General features: G+C 37.5%; 1 protein-coding gene across 4 annotated transcripts in view; it reads right to left on the bottom strand.

The window, feature by feature from the left end:
* LOC125247107 (intelectin-like) overlaps window positions 1-16,583 on the bottom strand; it is a 31,702-nt gene extending 15,119 nt beyond the window's left edge. Inside the window, exons 1-7 of one of the 4 annotated variants that reach the window (XM_048158302.1) lie at window positions 16,332-16,582; window positions 16,047-16,175; window positions 15,714-15,961; window positions 15,476-15,634; window positions 15,245-15,365; window positions 14,928-15,031; window positions 14,251-14,712 (exon numbers count right to left, since the gene is read on the bottom strand). In XM_048158302.1, coding sequence (XP_048014259.1) covers window positions 14,560-14,712; window positions 14,928-15,031; window positions 15,245-15,365; window positions 15,476-15,634; window positions 15,714-15,961; window positions 16,047-16,175; window positions 16,332-16,392 — 975 coding nt within the window. In that variant the 5' untranslated portion in view covers window positions 16,393-16,582 and the 3' untranslated portion in view covers window positions 14,251-14,559. Of the gene's footprint in view, window positions 1-14,250; window positions 14,713-14,927; window positions 15,032-15,244; window positions 15,366-15,475; window positions 15,635-15,713; window positions 15,962-16,046; window positions 16,176-16,331 lie in introns of those variants that run through there. The other 3 variants (XM_048158305.1, XM_048158304.1, XM_048158303.1) reach the window with 3 other exon arrangements.
* Between the last annotated feature and the right edge of the window lie 2,589 nt (window positions 16,584-19,172).

Raw genomic sequence — 19,172 nt, 5'->3', positions numbered from 1 at the left:
TTTGTGCTACTGTCACCCTTAATATATAGACTTTATATATTAATGAAATTGAAACTTACATGTCTGAAAATAATCATAAATCATTAGCCATTCACTTCAGAAACACTTGGAAGAACTCATTAGATTTCTTATATTATTTCATAGGGCCTTAGGCCTTGTGTGGTTCAACAAACACATGGACATCAAAAACATTGCAACAACATAGTTTTATTAATTTGGGTTATTCAGTTCCCAAGGACCTGCAAAAGACATTGTACAGTGGGATGAGTCATAACCTCATATAGAAAACATTTCAAATTGCACAAGAAATGAAAAAACTTAATGAATCCCCAATGAACAATAATCATATTATCTGACTGTTCTGGCAAGATAATTGGCACAGAAATGGAGGGCCTTGCAAACTTCATGTCATCTAGTGCAAGTGTCCTCTCTTCTAAGGCCTGCTGTTGAAAATTGTTGTCCCTCTTGTTGGCTTCTTTAAGGCATTGTCTAATATCTTTCAAGACATCTAGTTTCTCCCTCTCCATCTGAACTAAGTACTGACTACACGTACAGATAGGGCTGGGCGATATATCGCATGCGATTCTCACGCGCATTTCGTCAGTAAAGCCGGTTCCCTGATTACCGCTAAATCGCCATCACCTGCTTTCAAATGGTGCGCCATTTAACAGACAGAGCCGTAGTTCACTGATAAGCCACGCAAATATCGCGTTCATTATCGAAGGCGATTCATCTGCGATATGAACGTGGCTTATCAGTGAACTACGGCTCTGGCTATTAAATGGCGCTCCATTTGAAAGCAGGTGATGGCGATTTAGCGGTAATCAGGGAACCGTCTTTACTGATGAAATGCGCGTGAGAATCGCATGCGATATATCGCCCAGCCCTACGTACAGACATCATCAAATTGCTGAGGTGTTGTGGCTGCAGTCTGGACAACTAAAGTTGGAGGCTGGCGCCTGGGAGGGTTGTTTGGAGGACTAGGAGATGGTAGGTGCTGGGAGATGGCAGGTGAAACTGATAGTTCCTCTGAACATGAAGGACCTGCCTCAGGCTCAGGTTGAGTTACCCCTACTCCTCCATGGATGTCGATAACCACCAATAATGCCATCTGAAGCACTTGTGCCAAGTATTGATAAGGCCTTCTCTTCCTCTGCTGTGAGAAGGGGGAACTCATTGGTCCGATCACCTGTTTTTTTAATTGCAGTCCTCTGCAGTGCCCTCTTCCTTTTTGCCAGACTTGCAAAATCCTGCCACTTCTTGCGGACCTCCTAGCCTGATCTTTTACCCTCCTGGTTGCTGTTAATTTGGTAGCAATGTCCTTGTTTTTCCTTATTTGTATGGTGTCCTCTAAATCTGGTGAAAATAACATCTTTGTTATTTGTTAAAGGACATTAATTTCATTTTTTTTGAAAAGGTTTCTTTTTTTGTTTTTGTTTTTGTTCAGCCATTTTGTCAGAGTCTCAGCCTGTAGGTAGGTGCTTCATATACTTGTCTTGATTGCTAATCCACATCAGATGACCATTATTAGGTGAAACATTGAGGATATGATTCCATATAAGCCCTGCGTTCCATTCGGAAGGGCTCGTCCCTATGTCCTAATCCCTTCAAAGGGTTTACCCTCTGGAGTGAGAGTTTTGAAGGGGTGAAGGGTGTAGGGGTAAAAAAAAAAAAAAAAAAAACCTCTTTTTTTTTGGAATGCACTTCTGCATCATCTTAACGAGCCAATCAAGGAGGTGCCTTCGTCGCACATTTAGTATGCTGGTTGACCAAAAAAAAAAAAACACACTCTGAACGATAAGTAGATTGTGCAAGCTGCGCCTTTTATTTAACATTAGTTTATTTATTTACTTTTGGTTTATCGCACCATATTGTATATTGTGTCTATGTATTTGAAACATCTGAATGGACTGATAAAGGTAGCTGTAAAGTATTTTTGTTGAAGTACAATGTTGTTTTGACCATAATAATGTACTAAATATAACTTGTATAAATATTACAGTAGTATAGAAAAATACTATACATACATTTATAGGTAAAATCGAGCCTCCTGTACCCATTCTGTGATGCCAAACAATTTCCAAGTGCAAAGGATCATGGGGGCCTGAAGTGTCCATCAGTTGTACCCTTTAAAATCCATCATTCCAAAGGGCCCTTTGAAGTGGCCTGTTCTGAGCACTTCGGTTTGGAATGACCCTTCAATATGGCGGCCATGATTGTTTTCACTCCAAAGTGCCCTTCGAAAGGGTAATATATCCCGTTTGGAATGCACTGAAGGTTATGTTTCAGCACTTTGCAAATGGGCACAAATATTAGCTTTAAGTAGCACATAGAACATGTTCTCACGCATTCATGAAAAGTGCACTTTTGGGAAACGCACGTGGACACACTAATCAAGAAATTTTTAAAATCCAGTATCCATTTCTGCTCATGTTCTTTCTATTGTTAGATCTTAGATTAATGTTCCATAAAAACTGCAGGACCAATAGTAACGTTGTCTACAAAGGATGTCAACTCCTCTGATATTAACCATAAATCTATACGAGATTGCAATGACAAATCAAATAAGTTTTGGAGGCTCATTTTCCGCCAGACATCAAGTCCCTAAATTATTACATAACCCAGAATTTATCTTGTTACTAACATCATCTTTTACTCCTTTGGGAGACCATCTACATGTATCTAAATTATTATCTGGGATCACATTAAAATCATCCCGAAGTACAATTTTGCTATAGTACCCAAGCTCCAGTGGATAGGAAGCTGGGATCTACATTGAATTTATCAACCATGACTCTGGTGTTTCCTAGCCCGAGGGTCCCAAGTCCAAATTCGGTGGTCCCTGTTATGCATGTTATAAGGCGTCAGCTATGACGTTCTCTGAACCCCGAATATGTCTGATATCCAGGCAGAAGAACTGCAAAAACAGAGACCACCAGATAAGTCTCTGATTCGGACACTGTAAAGAATTCAAAAATGTCAGTGGATTATGATCAGTGCATATCACAACAGGCACACCAGAATCAAGATAAACGGCCAATAGGCCAAAAACGCCCCCCACATAAATATTAGGCGTCACCCAATTGGTACGAGAAGGTGCATCTCCAAACAATGCAGGAAAACCACATAACAACCGACATAACTCTGACACTTCACAGGAGATAAGCAACCAAGAGTTCACTCCAAATTATGCAAAGATTCAGAATTTTTTAAACGGCCATGAAAAACACAATTATCAGGCAAAATTGTCCCCTCTTCTTCCCCCACTAAAACCACCTTACCCCCATCAGTAGATGCAGCAGAAAGTACTGGGTGTGCAGAGTTTTTACTTTCTGCTGGGTTAATTTTATTCTCATGATATAGTTTTAACAAATTTATATGGTATTAACTGTTTTTTTCCATGGCAGGGTTATTTCGTAATTCTCATTAGATAACTTACATTGCACATCAAAGGGGCCATCAAACCTAGCTTCAGAAGGAGAAGATACAACCGGCTGAAGGACAAGGACCTGATCGCCTGATTCACAATCGCGACGTTCAACTGTACACTGATCATTGAGATGTTCAAAAGGTTCACCCATTGCTGGCATCGGTTTCAAAGGCAAAAGTTGTTTTGGCTTAGGTCTGCTGGTTAACGGACAGATTTTACACTGCTTAATATAAGCAGAGATATCTCGTTTTACTCGTGGCCAAAAAGAATGACGCAACAGGCGATCATAAGTTTTAAGCACACCCCAGTGACCAGATTTATCATGCGCAGCTTCAATCATCATATGTCGGAACTTGACTGGAACCACCACCTGGAAAACAGGATCCCCAACAAAATGTTACCCAATTCCATTGGAGTGACAGCATTTTGAAAAAGTTCATCCAAAGAAGAATCCATTCGCTGTTCCTTTCCAAGTTCTTCTGCCAAAACAGGGTAAGACAAAGTGGACAAATCAGATATAAACACATTAGTACACACTTTATCAGATGAAATGACCTTCGGATCATTCAATTTATTCCTTTTTATTTGTGTCATTGCCCGAGTCACTGCACATACAGCATCTTGATTCACTGAACTGTGCTCAATTTCATTTTTAAGTGCAACTATGGGAAACACTGGACCATCAGCCCAGACCCGTTCACCATTTCCTAAAATAATGTGAACTCCTTCAACTGGCAGAGCTGATCGCACACCTTACCTTGGATCAAATCAGATAGAAGATTCACTGTATGAAGAGGCACAGACAAAACATTCATCCCGATTACTCAAATTAAAGGTGCAATAGAATTGAAAATTGAATTTACCTTGGCATAGTTGAATAACAAGAGTTCAGTACATGGAAATAACATACAGTGAGTCTCAAACACCATTGTTTCCTCCTTCTTATTTAAATCTCATTCGTTTAAAAGACCTCCGAAGAACAGGCAAATCTCAACATAACACAGACTGTTACAGGATCATTAATATGTACACCCCCAATATTTGCATATGCCAGCCCATGTTCAAGGCATTACACAAGGGCAGCTAGTATTAACGTCTGGATCTGTGCACAGCTGAATCATCAGACGTTATGCAGGTAAGCAAGCAAGGACAATAGCGAAAAATGGCAGGTGGAGCAATAATAACTGACATGATCCACGATATCATTATATTTTTAGTGATATTTGTAAATTGTCTTTCTAAATGTTTCATTAGCATGTTGCTAATGTACTGTTAAATGTGGTTAAAGTTACCATCGTTTCTTACTGTATTCACGGAGACAAGAGAGCCGTCGCTATTTTCATTTTTAAACACTTGCAGTCTATATAATTCATAAACACAACTTCATTCTCAGTTAAAAAACGAATTAAAAAAAATCTATGGGGTATTTACACATTATACACATTCAGGGACACCTTAGACTTATATTACATCTTGTGAAAAAGCATTCTAGGGCACCTTTAAAACATTCTCACTAGTATGAGATTGCAGGGAAAAAAGGTAAAACCGATGCCAAAATAAATGAATCCACTAATCCTGTCTCACAAAATTAGGAAAACAGGAATTTTCCTCCAACCAAAGACACACACCCCTCTGTAAAAAAAGGAGAATAAGAAGAGAAAATTTCAACAGATTTTTGTTTAGTGACTCTACCCTCAGACAGAACCAGAGCTGCAGAAACAGACAGCTTAACAGGGAAATGTGTATGTTTAGATTTATTTCTAAGGACTGGACAATCCAGTTTCCAGTGCCCATTCTCATGACAATAATTGCACATTTTACTTGGGTCAAATTTTTCCATGAACACACGGTCAGGTTTAGGCAGGGAACTTACAAAAGTAGAAGCATTATCACGAACATTCAAGTCAACAAAGTGGACTTGTGCATCAGTACAAAATCATCAGCCAGCAAAGCTGCTTCCTCTGGAGTCTTTACATTATGCTCGTTAATAAACGTAGCTACAGTACATGATTCGGAATTGAATTCTTAAATTGTTCCAACAGCATTGTTCCAACAGCATCCAATTACCCAAATGTTCCAGTGTTTTAACATCGGCTGCTGTGCACCAACGATTAAAATTCCTTCTCAAATCCCTCGCAAATTGTGCATATTTATGCACTGGTATGCATTCATACACTAAATGACAGATTTCACTTTATCATAATCCTTACAATCATTGATCGACATAGAAGAAAAAGCTACTTGTGCTTTACCAGTTAACACGCATTGTAACAGTGCAATAAGGTTATCATCTGACCAGTTTCTCAATTCTGCTATGCATTCAAAAAGAGTAAAGAAAGTATCAGGATCGTCTTCATTAAATTTCGGAACAAGTTTTAGATTTGAGGTAAGAGGAAAAGACATACCTTGCTCCTCCAAAGAAAATCCTCTTTCATCAAATCAAGCTTAAGGAACTATGATTTCAACTATGTTTTTCCAACTAAATTATTCTTTGTTCAGAACACTGTCTTAATTTTTCATGCTCCATTTGTAAAAGCAGCAATTCTTTCTGCTGCTCAAAAGACAGATTAGTTTGTAGCTGCGAAGTAACTGGTATAGACTCATCCATATCGGACTTCAAAATACCTTTTTCAATCAATTTAGCTTTTAAAACTACTTTACTGTTTTCTTTGAACTTCTTATCAGAAATCACCACTTGATAACGATCTGCAACTTTTAATAATTGCTCTTTTAATAATTGCTCTTTTCTCACAAGAAGGTGAACTAACAAACAAATCAATATGACTCCAATTTACGATCAACTGAATTAATTTGCAAACGAACTGCGTCTCCAAAACAGACAGCAGGGGTCGTCACAGTCCCAGAGATCATCCCACTATCCATGGTCCTTCCAGTAATGGCCATCACCATTGTGTGTGTAGGCCGCATACACTTCCTCAAAGACGCCGGCAACCACTACAGCTCCTCCAAATCTAAATTTATTTATAAAGCACATAATAAAACAACAAAGTTGACCACATGTCATCAAATCAAATAAAAAAAAATTACAAAAATAACGGATTTAAAACAGCAACACACACCATTCAGAAAGACTCAGTCAAATAGCTACAGCAACAATAACTCAACACTCATACCTGATTAAATTCTAATGTAAAAAGTTTTTAAATGTTTCTTAAATTAATTCAACGATGATTGTATCAAATACTCTGGTAAAGTGTTCCATAGCCTTGGGGCAGTTACCGCAAATGCATGATCACCTCTGGACTTTAGGTTTGATCGAGGAACATGTAGGAGATTTTGCACAATAGATTGTAATGATCTCTTTGACTCATGAACATGAATAAGATCAGCAATGTAGGGAGGGGCTGTACCATGCAAAGATTTAAAAACAAATTAATTCTATAAGTGTCACGCTCGGTTGCAGAAAACAGAAGATGAAGAGGAAGATCAGGTTGAAAGTCTTAAACACTCAGAAGGTAAATCCAAATAATACAGGCAAATAAACTCAACCGATGCATTAACTTTGACAACTTTGCTGATTTGGGAGTTAAATTTGACAGCACTGTCACAGATAACACCCAATTTTTTTACTTGATGTTTCCTAAAAGGGATCAATGTACTCAGGTTAACCCCATCCCAACCCACATTTCTTTCTGTGAGCAGATGATGGTCAAAGGACCGACAGCTTTAACGTCCTCCTGATCGAATGTCAATATCACACACAAGTCTGAAACTTCTCCAATTAACCACAAGAGGTCACATCACCAGCATGACCTACACAGGTATTTCTTGCACAAGCATTCTTCCCACGAAACGAACGGAATATTATAGGCTACAGATAGAATATCCTGCAGTCGCAATTCTTATTCAATTGCACCACCACACAGCACCACTAATACAGCAAACAGATTACCCAAACAGTTTAGTACGATTCCCGAACGAATGACCACTGTTGTTCGATTTACCTAAATGACTCAAATGACTCAGTTCTTTTTAGTGAATCAAACACAAATATCTCACTATTTATGTTTAACTGTTATTATACATATACAAGCTTATAAATAACAACAAATGAGTCATTCCTACTATTTGGTGCCATTTCAGGGTAGTAACTTTCCATATTTTTTATTTTTTTTTAATTTGCATGATTTTATAATTTCAGCTGAAAGAGGGTTTATTAAACTGTAAGAAAAATATATTGGGCCAGTTCTGGATATTATGATTTAATAATTTTAACCAGATTTTTCATGTGTGACATAGGCCAAATGTCCCCCCTGTTACAGGACATTCTCCATCTGTTTAGAATAATTAGTTACTTTAATATTTACATTTTCTAAGGGCTAAAATGTCCCTCAGTTTACCCTGCAAATATATTTTTAAAAAAGTATTAGTAAACAAGAATTATCTTAAAGAAAGACATTATGTTTTACAGCAAATTGATTTTTTGTCACATTTCATTTAGTTTAAAATGGTGGTTCAATGCAATTAAGTCCCGTTTTTAAGTGACTTCATTTTGTCAATTAATTCCTTGCAAGTAACCACAAATACATGCATAATACTTGTTCATTTTATTTTATTAACATAAAAAACTGCACAGGTAACAGGGTGGACAGAGGAGAAACAAGCTGGACATCACACCAGTGAACAACAAAACATTTCATTAAAGAAAGGCAACTCATTTACTCCACCCTCACTCCACCTGCAGTAATAAACTGTACTGAACACCCAAAGGAAATATCAGGAACATTTTTCAATGTCTAATCTCAGACATCACATTAGCAGTAAGCAACACATCTCAGTAAAGAACAGCAACTCCTTTACTCCTACTGACCCAAGGAACATTTTTTCAATTGGAGGAGGAGTGTTCCCTATCTGGAAGGTTGTCCTGGATCTGGCACTAGCTCTCTGCTTTCTCTTTCTGTCTCGCCATTTCTTTCTCTGCTTTTTTTCTCTCTTTCAATGAAGTCTGACACTTTCTTTTTCCTTCCTTTTCTCCACTTCTCCTTCTCTTTATTGAAGTACTCCTGCCTTCTTTTGGGGTCTGCATCACGACGTGCCCTGTATCGTCTCTGCTTTTTTGCAGCAGACAATGGTGCCATTCTCTGACAAATACATGCAAATTGTTAAACTAATCTTCTTTGAATGTATAAAATAAAAAAGTAAATATCAATATCAATACAGTGTATATAGTACAACCATTACTACGTAAAACAGTAACAGGGTGGACAGTAAAAGGAGTGACATTTTATGCTAAACTTGGCCATTACTACTCATGTGGTAAACAATAGGCTAACTTGACCATAGAGGAAGATTTTTAACATGTTTATTAACAATATTTCTCAAAATTACAAAAAAAATATTGTTTCCTCTATAAGCATAACAGGGGGGACATGTTATGCTTTACCACATCAGTGAACTATTCTAAATTTTTAAATAAAAATCTGATAAAAGAGTAATACCTACCTTGCTTCTTGTAGATGATTTCCCTCCAAAATTGTAAGCTTCTCCCTGAGAGTCATGTGACTAGAGGAGCAACCAGGGGGTGTGTTCAGAGGGATTTCCATAAGAGTAACAGGGGGACATTCATCTTAGGGATGCAACTTTATTTATAGATTTTAATAATTAAAAATGCATTAATAATTAAAAATAACTTTTGGTGAGGAATATTATAAATATGGCTATACAACAGCAATGAAATGTTTAGGATTTATTTTATTTTATTAGTTATATTTGTAACTGAAATTAAGCATGCATGACTGGGGACATGGCAGTTCAGCCTACTTGCCCTGAATAATGAGTAATTATTTTAAATTAAATTTAATTATATAGGTACATATCATTGGTTTCTATGGTGGAGGAGAGTTTATCATATAAGACAAGCTTTAAAAAAATAGTATAATTGCATTTTTAAATAAAATATACACTATTATGTCTTGGGGACACAAATGGCACCGAATAGTAAAATAATAGCTTTATTAATAAATGTTATGGCACTTTAATGCAGTCAAGACAACTTGAAGAATCAGACCCAAAACCTGCTGCTGAAACAGGACACCGCGCTTCATCTTCTCTTTAACCACCAGATGGCAGAAAAGATTTGACTATAATTTGTTTTGAGCTTGATGTGCTGCTTCAGAAAGCTTCATTTTGCCAGGAATAATTTGCAAAATGCTTGTCCTATTCTGAATGATGATTGAAACTTTGTATTGCTAGCACTTCTTGTGTTAAATGCCTCCTTAGGATAAATCGCTGGTTGTATTCCTCAAGCCGATTTGGATAAATGAATTAATGTAAATGTAAATGCAGAACAAATAAGAAGTGTCGTCAGGCTGGGGGCATGGACATGCATGGGGGGGCCTGCTCTACACCCAGCAAATGAAAGAGTTTTACAATATTTTCAACTCGAAAGTAAATATGCATATAAAGTAGGTGTGGTCGTAATAGTGTTGCTTTCGTCAACGAAAATTATGGCTGTGTCCGAAAACTGGAAAATGCTGCCTTCTGAGGACACATTTCAAGGTAGTAAGGCATCAAAGCACGTCCGAATCCAATGTTAGCTTCACTTCCTGTCTCATGAGATACCTTCCTCAGGTCGATTTTTGAAGGAAGCATAGATGTATCCTTAGCTGCCTTTGATATCCCACAGCTAGAAAAATAAAGATGCCGTCCGAAAGTTGCGTTTATTGCTCAGTTTGTGTATAAATGTATGATTTTGACCAACATATTTAAATTTTGATATCATTTCTATCGAGAAATTACTACTGTAATAATTAAATATTTGTTTAGTTCTCACCAAAGCTCGCGCTATATTGCTGTAGATCATTAAACTGTTACGCTGGCTCAGAAGTCTGTCCGAAATCAATTTCGTGAGGTACCTTCATGCACAAACGCTGCTGTACAAGTCATTCTCTTATAAGACAGCGAGGCAGCAAGACAGCTACCTAGGTTTTTGGACGCAGCCTATGACTAAATCGTCAACGAACCTTTATCACGTGACGAAAACGAGACGAGACACAACGTAAATGCTGGTCATGTGACGATGACTATAAATTAAATGTAGAATGCAATATTGTTGACGAATAAAAACGAGACTAAATGTAGTTTACAAAATAAAAACTATGCTAAAATGTCTCTTCATTTTCATTAACCAAAACGAGACGAGACGAAATGTTTAACGTTATTTCGTCTCATTTAGTCGGGTTATTATTATTATTTTGCAGTATTTCTGTTTCCTGTGTCTCACTTCAGGGACTGCATCAGGTCGCACTGCGCAGACACAGGCGACGTCACTTCCTCTGACATAGAGAAAGGGACCGATATGTAGAGAAATATGTAGATTTCATGTGCTCATAACTTAATGAAAAATGCACAGATCATAGAAAATGCACATCATTATTTAAAGCAGATTCTTACGATTAAAATGAATCCAAAATCAACATAATATATTGCGTTGATCACAAGATATTACTCATGGAATAATTTAACATACTTGGCTAAAAATGTGTCTCTCATCTTTCCGGGATGCAGTGTGTATCCAATGTTCCCGGACCCATCCATGTTCGTTTTCCAATGTGGAATAACACAAAATATGTATCATCTTAAAACTTAGAAACTTGTTTTTTAATGCATCTAACAATTTCGAAAAACTCCTAAGGAGTGCTGAGTAGTGCCTCTAAGCCAGAGTTTACCGCCCGTGGTCACCATCTAGCGGCGAAAAAATGAATAACACTTTATCACTACAAAATTTGAAAAAGATGCAGCTCACATGTAATGAAATATATATATATATATATATATATATATATATATATATATATATATATATATATATAGTCTTTTATCAGCAGTTTTTCAGCATGAAAATGTCCAAATGTAATTTGTAATTTATATTTTCTAAAACAATAAAAAGTGTTCTATCAAATGATGCCTACCTTTTGACTCTCCTTGCTACAGTTTTGGAGTTATGAGTCTTTACTTTTGTGTTTGTTGCTCAGAAAAAAAAAGAAAAAAAAAAAAACCTCTAAAAAAGCCTTCAGGTCTTAAAGGGTTAAGAGACATCTCAAGGCATTATAAGGTATTATCTATATAATGTAGGTAACAATATAATAAGATAACCTTGTTTAAAATAGGTTTGGCTAAAAGAAAATTTTAGTTTCGTCTATACTACTAGGTACTATACTATATTGATTGGGATAAATAGAATTGCATTACTAAAAAGAGACTAAAATACAATTTTCATTGACTAAAATTAGACTAAAATGTCATCAGTTTTTGTCGACTAAAACTAGACTAAAATAGTCATGGATAATTCTGACTAAAATAAGACTAAAATGCTCAGACTTTTAGTCAACTGAAAGTTGACTAGACTAAAAAGAATATGAACGTGACTAAAAACTAATAAAAACTAAAATGCCAGCTTGACACAAAGACTAGACTAAAACTAAAATTAAAACAGGCCGCCAAAAACAACACTAGGTCGTAACCAGGGTTTGAAAATTAGTGAGGCCTAGGGTGGCGTTAAGAAGTGTGCTATAGCCTATTAAGCCTAATAACTACCCAGCAGGCGTCAGTATAAGATGTTGAACTGAAATGTTGTGCAGACGTCAAATTTTGGTAGAAAATTTAAATGGGGTTGATGTCTAAATCCAACGTTTGTTTGAAGTCAAGCTCCAACGTTGGACAGATGTCAAAAACTAATATTGATTTGATGTCAAAACCTAATGTTGTCTTTACATTAGACTCCTTTGTTGGGCAGAGGTTGCATTGTGGTTGGAATAAACACTACCAAATACTACAAACAAACACTACCTAACACTACATACGCCAACCTAAGCAGTCAACTCCAACTTTAAAGAAAGATGATTATATATATTTAGTATGGACTTTGTTGGCATGAAACCAAACTTTTAACCAAGCCAGATTTTTGTTGTAAATGAAAAGTCAACAAACTGAGAAACTTGGATAGCACTTTGGATAAATGTCAATGTAACCTGGTGGTATTCAAATATAAACCCCGAAAAAGATGTACTTCCCCTTTAAGAGAGCAGCTGCTGATGATGACGTGCTTTGAAAGATGCGCGGACACGACTGCGCGCGAGGCGTGGAAAGTTAAAGGTGCTCTAAGCGATCCTGGGCGGAGTAACTTCCTGTTGACGTTCGAAGTGTTGTCAAACAAAACAGAGGCTAGCTAGACCCTCCCTCCTCCTCCTCTCCCTCCCCTCCGTGCTTCCTGAAACAGTCATGAACGCGCATTTAAAATCATTCTTTTCGGTTATTGGCTGGAGCATGTTTATTATGTTAAGTGGTCCAGGCTGCACCAGTTTGTTTTTATTGCCGTTTTCGGAGCTTGTGGTGACTACAGAGACCGTGTTTTTTTACAGCGTGTTCAGGGGATAGGCAGCTAGCGGATAGTGAGGAGATGTTTGCTGTATGTGACAAAAAATGTTTTGGCCTAAAAACACGTAACATCGCTTAGAGCACCTTTATGTATACCCGGGGCTTAAGTGTGCGATATTGAGACAGACTAAGCAGTGCATGAGAGATCAATCTAATCGTGTATCATCCTGGGTCAAATCCATGATCTATGTGAATGAATGTGATGATAATCGTTTAATTTGGTGTAATAGGCTGTTAATTTCATCCTGTTTATGTAAAATGTGCATTTTATGCTTAGGGTTCGAGATGATCGAAGATTGTGTAATTACAGTAATATGCTAGTAGTAGTATTTAAATTCACGTAATGAAAATGCTGACGGTGGGTTTTGTGTTTATGGGTAGGGTGCCACTACCGTACAGGTATGTGTATAATTCTAAAGTGTAGGTTTCACCCTAAAAGTGTGCCCTAACAATAGTAATAATGTAAAATTTTGAAGAATTGACACTTTATTTTACGGAGCCCCGCACATGACAAGCAAGCAAATAAATAAATAAATCGTGCGCGCGATTTAATTCAAGTCAATTCTTCGAAATTTTACATGCGCATGATTTATAAATCGAGGGAACGAAATAGTAAATAGTGCGCTCGATTTAGCCTTGGCCTACTGTTTTTTTCCTGCATGTCATGTGCGGGACTCCGTATTATTTAGTTTGCTGCAATTTTCCTATTATTATTCCTGTGATATCTGAGTTCGGAGTTTATATACGCTGTTAAAGTGACCCCGTGTGGTGAATTTTAGTATTGCTATCTTTGAAGTTAGTTAAGTGATACTTGTGAAACTATTCATTTAAAATCATTTAAGAACAAAGAAAATCCAAACAACTGATTGAGTTGAACAAAAAAAAAAATTACACAAATATAAAACATGATTCAGTGTCATTTGGTTTATTTTTGTTAACTGGCAACAAAACTTGATACAACTTGCCACCAATGGAGCTACGATCAATTTAGGCTTACGATGCTTTTGGGAAACACTACCCAGGACATGACGGAGCAGACGGAGTGATGATGTGGTTTTCCTGTGGATTTCAGAAGTAGGCACAAACTGTCCCTTTTTGCTGCCATGTGTGACAGCCAAGGAAAGACTGCATGTTTAACATGGACTTGAGATTGTAAATGCACTTATATTAGGATTATTATTCAAATGTTCCCTAACAACACAAGATGTTGAGTGTTTAATGCTATGAAGCATCCTTATAATTTCAGATGTATATTGTACTCAGGGTCACGACTCGGCCAAGTGTGGTTTAACAGGAACTCGAAGACGAATTAGTAATAACAGGCTTTATTAGCAGAACAGAACGTAAACAAACCAAGTATGTTCATGGAATATGTTTAGGGTCAGTAATTTCACTCTAATGGTGAAGAAAAGGACCTATTAATGAATGAAATTACTGACCATAAACATACAAGCTTGATAAAAATGCTCATTTTAGAAGAAAACTTCAGATTGCACTTAGAGGCTTTTGCATCTGAAGTCTTCATATGCACTAAAAGAAACCTCCCAATAAACTGCTAATCTGACAGTTTTTTTTTTTTTTTTTCATCAGTTACAAACACCATACACATTCTTAGTTTATAGACCAATATAAAATATACAGTATATATTGTAAAGAAATATGTTTGAGCAAATTATTGTGTATTCAGGTATTAATCAATGTTGTATATCTCTTACTGAAGGAAAGGAAGCAGGTCAGCGATAAAAAAGAAGTACAGCTGCTTCAGTTATCTCTTTGGAAGCACTAAATACTGTATTAGTACCATAGCCATCCCAGTCGAAACCCGCAAAGTCCCCGCACTGTCTAGGGGCCGCCTCAGGAAAGTGTCCACCTCCACCAATACAGAACTGCAAAAATATGAGTACATTAATACAACAAAACATATCTATTTCATCATAACATTGCAGTTGATTTACTTCTGTTGTAATTGTATTACTGTAAATTAATTTCCTCTTCATTTATACACTAAAGCATACATTTTTGCCTGTGGTGATCAGCAGCACTTCACCAATGCTGTTCATGAACATTGTTATAAATAATCCTTAATATTTGTTTAGCTCACATGTTCAGTGTGACAACCGGTTGGTTTAACACCCGAACAAAGTGCCAGGGCTGCCGTTTCAGTATTGAAGACTCTGAATGTGATGAATCCAGGCTCAAATATTGCTGAAAAAAGCACAATATATAATTGATGATGGTCTGTCATGATAGGTCCATGCACACAGCATTCATTCATTCATTAAAGTGATTGGATCTCAACATGATGCTTTGTAAATAATAGGCACCATCACTGAATAATACACAGATTTTATGTCAGTCGATGCAGCTACTTTCTTTAAAAATATTTGAAAAATATTGGCCCAAGAGGAATTGCTGTACCTCTTGAATAAGGTCCATACAGTATTTTAGTAGAATCCAGATTTCCAGTATCATACACTATTGGAATAGCAGGTCCATTATCAATGTTGCAAGTCCCGATTCCAAACCTCACAGGGAATTTCTGGGAAAATGAAGAAAAAAAATTGTGTTACAAAATTGTAGTCTTTTGCCTTTAGCCTATATTTCCTTTTAATATTTAAAACTCAAAGCTGCTGTCAAACTTTGTCTGACCTTGAATAAATTGAAAAGATTTCCTCCTTGTCGAGTTAAGAAGCGATTTTCAGTGTGGTATCTCAGGATGGAGGCAGTGCTCCAGTGTTCCATCACCATATTATTAGGAACATGCCACACAGACACATCCTGTGCCGCAATTTCAAAGTATCCAGGATTCTATGGCAGAAAGAAAACAGACTGTTCATTCATTTTGTAGATTAACATGTTTTAATTGTTGAATGTAATAAAAAATGACCTTATAATCATCACTTGTAGCGGCCTCTGCAGTTCCAAATGTGACTCTGTTTGCCCATGTTCCTTCACCATCAGGCCGGTTTGCGTTGCTGCCCTGCTCACTAGACCAGCGATCACCAACAGTACACTTTCCATACATGTTGTTTTCATGAACACTAGCCACCAGCGTCCAGCCACCGCCTGCAGTGGTCATATCACAAAACGTCTGGTAAAGGACCCCTCTTGGTGAGATCAGATAGTACAGTCCATCTGCATTAACAAAGCATTGCTGAGTGACCTAAATTGAGTTATTGCTTGAGATAACAACAAAAAAAAAAATTCAAAAATACCATACCCTCATAAACATGATATTTGTCAAGAATTTCTTTGCAGCTTCGAGCAACATATTTAATTCTGTCCAGAAGTTTTTCAAGCTCATGGTTGAAGTTGGTATCATTAATGCATGGTGCTTCCATAGCTCCCACTGTAGATAAAAAAAAAAAGATAAAAAAAAAGGGAAAGTTTTGCTGTAATGTGAGTCAGAAAATACATAGTAGTTACATAGTGAAATATATTGTGATTAAAAAAATATGATGATGTTCTTAAGAGAAATTAGTTTCAATCAAATCATTCCACTTACCTGAATTATCGTCACAGAACCATAAACTCAGTGAGAGACTGAGGAGGATCCCTGAAAACATTTTTGTAAGAAAGTATAAATTTCTGTCCAGTGTTCCTTAGGAATATTCCGGGAGAGCCGCCAGATCTATTAGATTAATTTTTAGGTAGACTATCTGAAGCCTCAAAGCTAATGTGTGGCAGCAGCAGTGCGAGATCTCGAGATAATGATCAAGAAGACACAAATGTGGTACCATAACATTCTCAAATTTGAGGAAGATGGGTCATATTTATACACACAAGATCAAGCAATAACATCCAGGATGTCCTGGGCATCCAATCATAGTACTCAGAGATCAAACTGTACCATATATGGCATACCCAGAAAGGTACTTTACAATAAGGTTCATTAGTTAACATTAGTTAACTACATTAGTTAACATAAACTAATAATGAACTGCACTTACACAGCATTTATTAATCTTTGTTAATGTTAATTTCAATGTTTACTAATACATTATTAAAATCTTGTTAACATTAGTTAATGGACTGTGAACTAACATGAACAAACAATGAACAACTGTATTAACTAAACTAGAGGTCTCAAACTGCAGGCCCGCGGGCCACTTTACGCGCGGCCACTCTAGTCAATGTGTCACCAGCCGCGCCGCGGTGCGTTTTAGAAGCGTCCCAGAGGCGCCTCGCCTATTTTTTGACGGATCCCGCGTCCAAGACGCGCAGCTCAAATACAAAATAAAGTCAAAATAATCACCCTGTGTAGACTCCCGCTCATATTTCACATCACTAGGATGCCAGAAACTGACGACAAGAGATTCTAAGTTGAAAAACTTGAAATTTCTTTGTTCTTGTTGTCCATAGCTGGACTTTTAAGTGTATTAACTTCATCTGTAGGCTACAACAAAATAAAGTATGGTATAGCAATAAACACAATAAAACCGGACAGAATATAACAATTTAGCCATTAAAAACATTACAAAGTAAATGAAAACAACGTTGGACAGGCAAATCTCGTGGTCTTGCGAATCCAGCAGCTTCACCTCTGAAATGCTTCTGGTGTGAGTTGACACCGCGCAGACGACGGAACAAAACTTGGCCGGAGCCGTAACGCACCGCAGACGCGTGCAGTGTAAACGAGGATTAAAGGAGCACTCGCGCAAGTCGCGAGCGTCGATTTAAACCACAGAAATACGTCCCATGCTACCAATAAACGGCATCTTGGACCAGTGTAGATCAGCTGTGTGAGCAGAAGCGCTGTCAGGTGTCTGGCAAGAAATAGAATAGTGTAAATGTATTCAGGGATTGCATTTGTTCAGTACAGTGTTGTTCAGTGCAAGATTTTGATGTTATCTAAGCTAAAATAAAGTAAGGAAAAATATTTGCACTATAATGTACGTAACAACGATAGAGACAATGCTGTTTACATTTTTTGTTAAGTATGGCAAAAATATTTTAGTAATGAAATTTGAAGTAAATGAGAAATAATACAAAGGAAAGTAAATTTTCAGAAATGTTGCACTTTCTTGTGCTTGAATGTTAAAATGGCCCTCCTATATGAGGTGTCAATCATAGCAATTGCCCTGGCTAATTTGAGTTTGAGACCCCTGCTATATAAGCACTCAATTCTTGTGGGTTTCATGCTACGTCACTGCGTTTTATCGCCGCCATTTTTGTGTCCGGTCACAGCTGCGTGACCTGTATAAGTCTATGGTAACAACTACTGGCGGAAGACCAAAAAAAGTATTCCCAGAAGGTTCACAACATGCCCGGGATATGTTGTGCTGTAAACTGTAACAACAGTCGTCAGAGAAACCCCGAACTGCAATTTTATTCAATTCCAAAGGAGTTAGATCGGTGGAATAAATGGTTGGTTTCTATCAGAAGGGACCACTGGCAGCCAACATCCAACTCCAGATTGTGCAGTCAGCACATTGTCTCTGGTAAAGCCATCAATTAAACCAATTATAACTTTTATTTCTTAGCTCCCTTTTCCAGGAACATAACTTCAGTTGCCATTTAATTAACGTTAGCAGTGCCATCATTCAAACACACCATGAGCTTATTATACTGGGACAGTGATAAAGGTAAATAGCCCACCTCATGTCTGATGCCGTGTTCCAGGCAACCCGTAACCCGTGTTTTTACGACCTTCTACCCGTGAAAGTGCACTGGAACAGCAGTCAAAGCCGTGACTTCCCACCCGCGAACTCGTACTAGATCGATGTACTCCCAGTTACGGGTTCTGACGTCACATAGCCCGCGAAACAACAATGGCAGCCCCTACGGATGCGGTGTTTATGCAAGTGCGCGGTAAAATAAGAGGTATAACCGCTTCTCTTGCCTTATGCGCCGTTTTCCTCCTCCGTTTCCCTCAAATAAGCAAGGAGTAAGCACCTTTGGCGATAGAAATAATTGTTAATGAGCATAAGCCCCGTACGGTCCGCCATGTTGGTTTGTTTACACTTTTAGGCATTTTGGCGTGACTTTCCTGGAACGCTACAAAGTCGTGAGTCGTGATTTGAAGTCGTGACTTACGGGCTCAAAAACCTGCCTGGAACGTAGCATGAGTCTTAACAAGAGGCCAAAACGGACGCGAAGAGGAGAAAATTCTGTAGCAGGCAGAGCAGCTCACTGTTCACGATGCTCAAAATATAGGAAGAAAATATAAATATTGAATTGGGGTGAGGGGTTATATGAATTCATCTTTAAAAGGAATTTCGATGGCAACGGCATTTTATTTTACTCTTACCTCAGAATAAGTAGCTAATTAGCGCAGTTCAGCTTTGTTTACAGCGGTAACCAAGGAAACGCTATATCACTGCTGTTCCATAAGTGCCACCTGCTG

The sequence above is a fragment of the Megalobrama amblycephala genome, linkage group LG15 (assembly GCF_018812025.1).
Source record: "Megalobrama amblycephala isolate DHTTF-2021 linkage group LG15, ASM1881202v1, whole genome shotgun sequence".
NCBI classification, from domain to species: domain Eukaryota; kingdom Metazoa; phylum Chordata; class Actinopteri; order Cypriniformes; family Xenocyprididae; genus Megalobrama; species Megalobrama amblycephala.
The sequence above is the reverse complement of the archived record's forward strand: the minus strand, read 5'-3'. Positions and strand labels throughout refer to the sequence as shown.